Genomic DNA, 11,518 nt, shown 5'->3' on the forward strand with positions numbered 1-11,518 from the left:
TTATTAAAGTTTCTGCACTGAGAAAAAATATATTCTACATTTTAATAAATATTTATTTAAATAATACCAACTATTAACATTTACATACTTACAGTAAATGAATATTTATTTTATAAAAAATGATAGTTAAATCAATAGTTTTTATACAAAATAAATATATCTTTATATTTAGTACATATTTAATTGACATTGTTTAAACAAATGATTTATTAAAACATCTTTATATTGTCGCGAAATTTAAACGCGACTCAAACGTGCTTTAACTTCAAGTACTATCCATTTCTTTACATTGCATTCTCTCATCTAGATGTAACATGTGAAGAAGCGAGAGCAACTTCAACGTTACGCAAAAACTCTCTGCGGTTTCACGGTGCATAGTGGCGAGACAAAAAAAAAATGGAATAAAATTGCATTAAACCGGAGATTGCAAAATTCTGGGGTCAAGAATCGTAAAACTTTTCTTTACTCTTTAATCTGTCCTCGCTAGAGATTTGTACTTTCTTCAGTATTCAGCCCTGAACCAGTTTTGTATAATATGTTTCGCCTGTCTATCTTTAATTTAAAAAGAAAAAGCAAAACTGATTGAGGGGAGGAAGAATAATTTTGTATCGTAAGACATTCATGTTCGATCCATGTTAATCTCCAACAATATCCCTCAAGTCGGTCGAACGTATCACAAGCTGTAATCTCAACATACCGCCCTGACATTTTGATGAATCCCGATGAAGGATGGGCGCGACGATACGAACTTTAATGAGCTACAAACACTCGAGTCTCCACGCCATAGAAGAGCCGTGAAGGAGAGATAAACTGAGCTCAAATACGATATGCAAAACGCCGGCTATACAAAAGCCATCGATTTACGTGTCGTCGACGAGTGACGAGAGGAAAGCAGGACGCAGAAACGTCGCCTCGTGATTTCTTTGTCGCGTTTTTCACGCGAATAATGCGCGTACTTCGCGAATCTCGCACAGGTTCGTTCGCTCGCTCGCAAGTTGCATGTTGCATTCCTGCACCGACGACGGGATGATAAGCACATACGTATACGATTGCGCGTTACTATTGTGATTGCCAGCCGCGAGACACTCTCTCTGTGTGAAAAAGGTTTACTAAATCTTAATACATATTTCTTTGAATTGTATTAAGTAAACATTTAATTAATTATATTAATATTACTCAATAAACAAATTATAGTTTAATTAAATTATTTTTTATCAAACAGAAAAAATATATCCTCTAAACTTTTAGAATGAATTATTACTCTCAAGAGTGAAATCTTAGAAAAAGATATTAAAAAATTTATTTGTGAAAAATATATTTATTTCACTGAAATAAATCTGTATTTAAATAAAATTTTATTCCTAACAAGTAAGCCATCTATTTAATTTTTTTTATAGTTAATAAGATATATTTCACAGACATGTATATATTTCGTCACAACCAATTTTTTTCATAACTAATAAATATCGAAAAAATGTCGTAAGTAACATTTGCTTCGCAATACTTTGACATTTTTCTCTCAGTGTAAGATTCCACTTCAAAGAATTTAGAAAGAGAGTCTATTTTTAGAGTTTATATTTAGTAAATATTTACCTAGAGCTATATCCGAATAAATATGTATTTATTAAAATTTAATATCTTTTTTTCAATATACGGATCGGCATGGAGAACCGATCGACTAGGCGGTCGACAAGTCGGCTTCGGCAGTCCCGGCACTGACCTTGGACGTGCGAGCCTTCGAGGCTTGCCGGGCGCGCTACAGACGCGAGCTGCTTTAAAAGCAACATGTCTCGTTCCTTTCGTCGTCATCGGGTAGTGGAGGAGCGCAGGGGTGTACTCCCGAAAAAGCTACCACCAGTTTGCTATTGTTGCAGCTGCACTCGCAGTGATATCTCTGTCCGTTTCGCGGAGACCGATATTCTCTTTCCGAAAGTAGAAAGGATAAGAAAAATTATTTGTGGGAGCGAGATTTCTCTTGCTGCTCTAAAATTGCTTGCCAATGTCGATTAAGAATTATAGATTATGCGATTTCTCTCTAGTTATTTAATTTCGAATATTTTTCGAGATCTTGCCGTTAAAGATACGTAGAATTATTTTTTATAAAAAAACAAAGAGCAATTCTTGCAAAATAAACACAAGATAATAATTGATTATTATGTTTAAGATGGTAAATTTCAAGATCACTTTAAACGGTGTGCAATTTGTGTCAAATTTTAGTAAAGTTTTTATAATATTATTTACAAAATGTATATTGATATATATATGTCTATTCTGTGTCTTTTCGAATTTTTTTGTATTACATAAAATTATAAATAAAATTCTATTTTAAATTTTAGTTGAAATTATACAGATCGTCTAAGGTGTTTGGCTATATAAAGATCGGCGAGCATCCTTGAAGAATAAAGCGTATATATTTTCCAAAATTTTATTAATCATTAAATGAACTAACATAATTGCGATAACATCATTAATATTATGAATATCATTATTTAGATTCTCAGATACAGATTATTTTATCAATTAAGATTTTTCACTTTTTAGGCGTCATATTTTAATTTCTTTTGCGAGTTTGTAGAGTTCTGTGGCCTGTAAAAATGCAGTGAAATTAAGAATACGAGCTTGAAGAAATATACAATTAAAGAAAATACGAGGTATACCCCAAATGTGAGAATGTAGAGCCGATTTGGTACCAGGTGCATCCTGATTCAACTACACTCCTGTGAAAGAGAGTGCAGGACGAGTTTCTAGCAACTTCCACTGAAGAATACAAAGTCACAAAAAGTTCTAGTCATGCTCTCATCCGCTGTTCGCCTGTCGGTAACGATAAATTCTGTCGAAAAAATTATTTGGAACATATTCATTCAGAATAATCTACATGGAATGAACGATTTTACTAAAGTATCTAAAAATTCAGCTAGATACAGATCTGAAAATAATTTTGTTGGATCATCAAGATGATTATATATGCAAGATTCAAGCTAGTCGATAAAATTCTATATTATTACTTTGAAACTTTTTGCATCATTGTTTATTAAGCTTGAGTATCTTATATAATTATTTATAATACAATAAAATTATTTTCAGATATAATGTTAATTATTTATTAAAGTGAACTCTCGATTTCATGACTTTGTATTTTTACTTGCCTCTTCTCTTCTTTTTCATTATTTTTATGATCATGTATTTATCGTTCAGCAAATATTCAACTATTTTAGTTTTCACTCTCGATATTTGACATTAAGTTATAATAAATTTAATTATATGTCACAGTTTTATAAAACAGAAGATTAATGCCACGTCATATTGATATTTAATATTAATTCTTGCCAAGATTCTATTTTATATCAATTAGACATATTATCGCAATTCTAATTATAAATAAGAAAGAAACATAAAAAATATCTCTTAGATATAAATGAGATAGAAACAACATTGTGAATTATTTTCCATCTTTTATAACTACGACAAATATTTATAAATGTTGTAAACACACAAAAATAGGTTCCCTTTATTATAAATTATAAAATATTGATTTATGACATTAATTCTCATCTTACTTTGTATCAATTAATTATCGGCAAACCTAATCATAAATAGGAAAAGAATATGAAAAGTATTACAATTTTGTTTAAATATAAACGAGAATGATATTGAATATTGTCTAATTTTCGATCTTTATAGCTGTCATAAACGTTTATTGCAAACAAAAACCAGTTTCGTTCATTAGAAAGAATGATATTACTGTAACAGCACTTTCGCGCGAAGCATAAAGTTGACAGGATATTGCGTAATCATTACCTTCCTCACATTTATATGAGATTTATGTTGTTGACTAGCCATTGACGTGTGCTATTACGACAAATTATTCTGCTCGCGCTATGACACTTCCTCAAATGATTTTCCGCAACGAAATCTCAATCCAAAATAATATCGTGCAGCGCATTCTTATGACATCCTCGCACTCGAAGAAGACGTACTAGTAGAAACTACAGAGGTGACAATACTATACAAGTTTGATAGTTGAATACATTATTTTAGAATTGCATTAATGATAAAATAATTTATTCAATTATTATTATATGTACATAAATTCTACATACAAAAATTGTATAGTTATTACTTTTATAAAGTTGTTATCATATATTATATTTTTCTCTAATAAGGAAACACTCTCAAGTATGAATCTCTCGAGGGTAAATATTAGTTCTACTATTTTTATCAGTACAATTTACAAATTTCGAAATGTTTTCTATCAGAAAAGCTACATTTTGACAAGCAACCTTCCTATTGAAAAGCAACAATTGACAAAATAACATAGCCAATAATATACATGTACGTAAAAATTCGAATATATTTGATGTATTTTTTTGCTTATATTGCACAGTTAAGAATTATAAGTTGTGAATTTTATTTATTAGCCTACTTGAATAACTTAAATAACATATTATCTATATATTTGACATTATTCTGAGATTTACATTTGGGAGTATTTCCTTGTGAGTGAGGAATAAATAAAATATTAGTCAATAATATACATCTACATTCAACGCTGGATGTGAAATATATTTTCTACATGCAGCTACAGGCAAGAGAGCCCTTCAGTTGCACATAATTTCTACGTGTCGCAAAATATCTCATTAATCTCTGCCTTGACTTCTGATGACAGAGAAAATTTACTGATTGACACCCATCTGTGTAAAATACACAGTAATAAGTGGCGATTCGCGGCAAGATTGATGATGTTGCGCGTGCTAGTCATCTTGAGATTTCAGTAGTCATTATGGATTCTCTCATTCGTTTGTGTAATCCTCTTGTCATTTATTGTCAGAAACAGTTACATTTATTAGACAGGTGTTACTATCGGTAATCCTTCAGCTATTCAGAAATTTTACATATTAGATATGCCTTCTAATCTATTTATCAATTATTCACACATTTTATATGAATATATCTCTTCGAATTTATTTATGGTTCTCAAGAAAGGAAAGTACAAATGTCATCGTAAAGTAGCAATGACCAACAATCCAATCGCGATACGCAAGTAACTCGAGAGATTTTCCATTGATCCTCGTTTTTTTCCCGCTCGAGGAATACAAGATTGATACTAAAAGTACCAGCATTTCTTAATCACTAAAAGGACCAAGTAAATTACTATGAAAATTTTAAAAGTGATAAAAACAAATTATTTAATTAGTACAAATTAAGGACATATCTAGTTACTAAAAAGTAAAAAAATTTTAGAATCCTATCTTTTATATAAAAATGTATTATTAATCTAAAAAAATAGAAACTCTCGCGCGGTAATAATGACCATTCGGCACTTCTACAATATTAAGTAAAGAGGAGAGCAGAATTCAAATCGAATTCAAGTTCACGAACGGCAGTATATTCACGTTGAATTAGGTTGTGTTTTACTTTGAGCGCTCACGCATTGTAAAACCAGAAATGTTGTATATAGAAAAACGTAAAATAGTAAGACATAAACTATAAGCGAATTGAGGCTAATCACAATAGAGAATGTAAGGCAATGATGTTACGTTCTCTACTCTGATTGATCGAGCTGCTTGCGTTTTTCTGTGTGTTTTTAGTTTAAGCTTTCCATTCTGCACAGATCACATTCCGGCAATTGCAACGTTTCAGCAATATTGCAGTAACATGATAGTGTAATAAGACAGATGAAACATTCACGTGGATGTGCAGTAGGAGAGTGAATTTGAATCCAAATTTGATTGACTGTTCCAGTGTGTTATCGCTATTATGCGCAATACTTCACCTGTCTTATTACAGCGTGAGTCACATTGCAAACGTTGCAGCAATGTTGCTGTAAGCTGCGCTGTAGGGATTCATTTTATCTTCCTTCCCTATGTATACATATAATGAGCGATCAAGATAGAATGAGTTTACGGTGCCGAGAGAAAACACCGCTAACTCACGCTGAAATCTCGCGCGATCGGCGATCCTCGCGGGCGAGAGGAGCGTCTCCTCTGCGAGCTGACGGAGCCAGGAGGATCACGGTACGATGGTGAATCGTTTCGCGCCCGCTCGCGGGCGCGAGCGTGGAACGCAATTCCTGGACGGCTGGATGGAAAGTTGGTCTGCGTTGAAAGCTGCCCGCTGGCCGTGCCATAGGAATTTAAACGGGGATATAAGTATAAGAGCGCGGAGACGGGGAGTCGTTCGCGGTAGTGTGAAGCACAAACGCGCCACAGCACCACACCCAGCGTGCCCACCGTTGCGACAACGAGGGACAACAACAGGATCCCGGCCATGCGTGTCGCGGTGATCGTGAGTATACCCAGCGAGGCGTCAAAGTGTTCTCCAACCGCGCGCGGTTGCCGCTATACCACCCCGTGAAAATCAAATAATGTCTATTTCTATGTAGATTAACTTTAATTTTCATTTAATTTGCTCTTTAACTTATTCTAATTTTATAATAGAACTAGAAAAAGATAAAGAGCAAGTTAAACAGAGATTGGTTTATTATATATATTTGCTTTCCATAATTTTTATTGGTGTAATTTACAAATTTTAAAATGTTACAAATTTTAAAATACAATAAAAAAAATTACATTTTACTGAAAAGCAAGAATTGACAAAATAACATGGCTGATAATACATAAAAATTATGATATATCTGATATATTTTGTATAAAAAATAAAGTTAATCTAAATTGGTAGAAATGGATATAAGTGAAGAAGAGTTAAATACGGCCGAAGATAGATCTTGGGGTCTACTAATATTTATATGTAAATTTTAAATACATCTTACAATTGTATAAACTGCGCGCCATTACTGTTAGATTGGAAATTCAATCATAAACTGAAATTAAAATAATGACATCACCAATTAAATTGATTGTTAATTTATTAATAATGCAATGAGCATCTTAAACACTGTAAAAAATTTATTGCGAAAAATATCCGCGAAAATAACTCGTTCGAATTTCTTCAAAATCGAAATTAGTTTTGCGAATGTTTAAATGTCTCTCTGTTTCTCGGTCCTTCTGTCCAATTATTTTTAACGCATTCCTTATTTCTCTCGAGCATCATGTTTTATATTTTTCACATAAAATCAGGTTTTTAAAACCTTTTCATAGAATAAAATATGGAGATATAATCAAGTGGAGAAAGTTTTATTGTATGTTTTTAATTTCATTCACAGGAACTCAATTATTTAACAATATTCGTGAATTACAGTAAATTGAACATTTTTTGAAATATGGATTAGTTTAGCTACAAAATTCTTATCATTTTTTATTTGTCATAATTTATTTATTTTTTTTGTATAATTTATTAGTTGCTTTTTTATAATGATTTCTTATGTCATGTTAGAGATTTAAAATATGTGTACATAAAACTCTCATTTATTAAAATCACAAATATAACCCAAATACAATTGGGCTAATAAGAGTCGACGAGAGCGGAGGTGCGTAATAAATTTTCAACAAAGTAAATTTGTCAATTCATATGATGTGTTGGAATCATTTTTATTTCAAGAATTCAAATAAAGATGATTCCAACACATCATATGGTTTGACAAATTTACTTTGTTGAAAATTTATTACACACCTCCGCTCGCGTCGACTATTATTAGCTCAATTGTAGGTTATATTTGTGATTGTTAGAGATTGTTTTTTATAACTTTTAATATAATAAATTATTATGCTCATACAGTGATATCTTTAAAATTATCTCGTTAATTGCACATGTCTCAAAATGTATCTATTTATGTATTACCAGCGATATCATATTACTTCACGCAATCAAATCTTACATAATACATCTATTGAATATTTTAGTTATGTAACATGATATTTTATTACAAACGTATCATTAATTAATATATGTTGAGTCTCCTTTTCAAACCATGACACGAAATAAATTATATAACGGTCGACAGTAATTTTTCTTTTGATGCGGTACCATAAATAATAATTAAAAATAACAGGTTGTTCGCCTTTAAAAAGGAACATACGATTTCTTTTACCCACTGCGGTCATTTCTTCTTATCTTATGTTTTGTTGTTTTCGCGCGTATCATCGCATCCCGAATTATGTCCGCTTTCTTTCGCGTGCGACCCCACTTGTTTCGATCACTTTCATCTTTGAACCCTCAAGTGGCACGGCGAGATTTCAGCAATGTGAATATACCAGGCTGTGCGATGGATATTTGAATACTGGCACCACAAGTCTGTCATGCACGCAGAACTTAGATAATTCTCGTGCGCTTTTTTTAAGTAAAATAATTCAATTGACGGAAAAGAGAGAGGACTCAGTTGCAATTCAGTTTACACAGGGAATGCAAATATATACATCGCGAATACTAGTTTGTCATTACGAACAACTTCTAACTTGTGATTTCTTCAATACTTCAGGGAAAAATACATATAAACTAGATGCATTCATTGAGTGTTCTCTCAAGCGACAACAAACAATATATTGTATTACAATTATAATTTAAAAGATAAAGATACAAAAGAAAAAAAAGAGTATTGTGAAAAAGAATTAATTTGTTAACACTTTAATTTTCTATGAAAAGTTACTAAATTTCAATAAATATTTGTTTGAATAGTTCTGAGTTCTGAGTAAATATTTACTAAATGTGTAAACATATATTAATTTGTTACAAAAACCATTATTTTGATATGACTATTTTTTTATTGAGTAAATATTTATTTACTGTAAATAAATGTTTATTTGCTACTATTCAAAGAAATATGTGTTAAGATTTAATAAACCTTTTTTAAGTGCATCCGAGAAATAATCAGTAATTTTTAAGTAGATAATTAAATCGACCGCTTTTATCGATAATTAAAAAAATTTTATTGCGCAAGACCGATATGTGAACGAAAGGACAGGGTTGACTTGCATAGGACAAGGGATACTTTTGGTGTTCCCCTCATTAGATTCCGTCTGACGACTGATCAGCCCTTCGTTTGGCGAAAAGTGCATCAGGACAGGGATTCGCGCGCTCTGATCGACATTGCAAAGGCCGAAAATCAACGAGTCTGGCGAGCGTGAGTGAAAGCGCCTGACAGGAAAGTCGCGGACAGATTATTTCGCCGTATTCCGCGTAAACGAGCCGGTACGTGCGTGCTTCGACTCGGAACCAGTGTTAAGAAACGAATTCACCGACTTAACTCGGCTTGCCCACCTCTTTCGTCTCACTATCCGTGCATTCCAACATGGACTGCATATGTTAAAATCTGCTTAATGCACTATTTCTAGTCGACATGGCTCGGTCATGAATCCGTTTCTAGATAAAACCAATGATGACTTAGTCTCACCTTTATATGGACATAGTTTGTGATAAAATTCTGTTTCCGATTTTATGTGACCTATAAAACTGACTTTATTACTTAAACGATCTCTAAATCCGTATTAGAATGCCGGGTAGAATTTTATTTACCATATAATCTTTTGTGTAAGGGAAAACGTTTGAATAATTAAGATACATATACGGAATAATTTTACTAAAATATTAAAAAATTTAATTAGATATAAATCTGAAAATAAGTTTGTTGGACTATCAAAATAATTATTTAGCTTAATCTTTATTAGAATGTCAAAGTTTATGCAGCATGCTCATTATGTTTGAGTTTTATACACGATTATTTTGATGGCCTAATAAAATTATTTTTAAACTGTATCTACATAATTTTTAGATACTTCATAAAATTCGGTTTTTTTTTTCATGTAGGGGGAAGTCGCCTATATCGTACCCCCTAACGTTTAAACAAAATTGTAAACAAAAGTACTGAACGTATCAGAATATTTCTGTACTTGTATTAAACTTTGGTTCATTGGCAATAAAACAAAACGATATTTTTGCGGAAATAAACATTAAATTATTGTTTAAATTAGATCTTTAAAAAAAGTAGCTTTCGGTACGATTTGGAGACCAGGTCGTTTAAATTGTACCACTTGGTTCCTAAATCGTACTTCTAATACAGCAAACAAGCTGACATTGCTTATTGTCATTCTGACATTAAAACAACATCTTTAACGTTAAAATGACGATAAACAACGTTAGTTTGTTTACTGGGAAAATAAACAAAATTAATTTTAAAAAACATTTATTAATAAATTTATTTTTAATTTCAAACTGAGTATACATATTTAAATAGGTATGATAAAAACTTTTCTATTATAAAAGCAGAAATTAGACTCTGTGTTTTTTAAACTCATTTAAGAAAACAAAGTAAAAAGCAATACTTAAATTGACTTAAGTTCTTTCAACTTAAGTAATTTCAGAATATTAAAATCTCAGATATTTTGAAAAAATAAATTTTGGAAATAAAATCAATTACGGATTTTTCCGTCACAATAGAACAGATTCAATAGAAAGACTCAATAGAAAGACTCAATAGAAAAAATTAAACAGTTTTGGTAAATATCAAGATTGTCACTACAGGTTTCGTGCAACCACTTAGAGCACCTGACACACTGAATCCAGTCCACTGTAGGTTCTTTTTTATCATAATAATAGTAACCTCCATATATTGCTCGCGTCACTTGCAAAAATCGTACCGGTACAATATAAAGACAAGCGACAAGTACGATTTACCCAACTCTCTCTATTTTAAAAAATTTGCCAATAACAACATAACTTACAAATATTGTGCTAATTTGATGCTATACTCTCGAAAAGAGTTTAAATATCAATTATAACCATGAAGGACACTATAACTCAATTATCCACCTTATACTGATAACACCTTAGGTAAATTGTATCAGAACTTAGGTCAGACACCGAACAAAATCAATGTTGAATGTCACTCGTAAACAGACGACTTAAAGACAAAACTAAAATGATAGTTCTTAACCCATATTACCAGCGCCACATCAGTGTCATTATTAAAAAAAAATGTTTCGTTTAGAAAATACTTAGCCAACTCTTCCCTATGTAAAATATATAGGAAATTATATATCGAAATATATTTATAAAATTATAAATAAAATTATGTATAAAATTATAAATAAAATTATGTCTTGAAATTTTCGCGAATTCTCAATCGTTCAAACTCCAAAGTAGGTTTAATGTTTTTAAAGAATTAAAATACGTATCATGTGTATTTTATGTAATAGAGAGTATGTATATATATATACATACTCTCTAAAACTTTTAAAGTGAAAATCTCGTGCCGAAGAGTGAAATCTCAGTCTTAAAGATCGAAAATTGAACTACTCTTTTTTTTTTAAGATTGGATTAATTTTCGCTCTTTAAATTGAGATTCCACTTTGAAGAATTTAGAGAGTATGTATGTATGCATATATCTATTAAAATATCTAGCACAGTGGTCGCAAGGATTTGCACATTTCGGGCCGATTCCAGCGCGCGACCCCCACCACTGCACGGCCGAGTCGCCGGGCGGTCACGTGACGCTCTGACTCAGGGGCGCTCCTATACCAAAAATGTACTAGGAGCCTTCCGCCAAATTATTATTGAAATGTTTTTTATTAAATAATTTATATATATATATTATTTACAGGGTTGGTAATGACTAATGTTTTTTTTT

General features: G+C 31.6%; 1 protein-coding gene across 1 annotated transcript in view; it reads left to right on the top strand.

Moving 5' to 3' along the window:
• The first annotated feature begins 6,004 nt into the window (after window positions 1–6,004).
• The window catches only part of LOC108761577 (leucine-rich repeat extensin-like protein 5), a 12,882-nt gene continuing 7,368 nt past the window's right edge, over window positions 6,005–11,518 (top strand). The window contains 2 exon segments of the mRNA XM_083287360.1: window positions 6,005–6,205; window positions 6,208–6,285. Of these exon segments, the coding sequence (XP_083143486.1) occupies window positions 6,020–6,205; window positions 6,208–6,285 (264 nt within the window). The 5' untranslated portion in view covers window positions 6,005–6,019.

Source organism: Trachymyrmex cornetzi, unplaced genomic scaffold (assembly GCF_001594075.2).
Source record: "Trachymyrmex cornetzi isolate Tcor2-1 unplaced genomic scaffold, Tcor1.1 scaffold1093, whole genome shotgun sequence".
Taxonomy (NCBI): domain Eukaryota; kingdom Metazoa; phylum Arthropoda; class Insecta; order Hymenoptera; family Formicidae; genus Trachymyrmex; species Trachymyrmex cornetzi.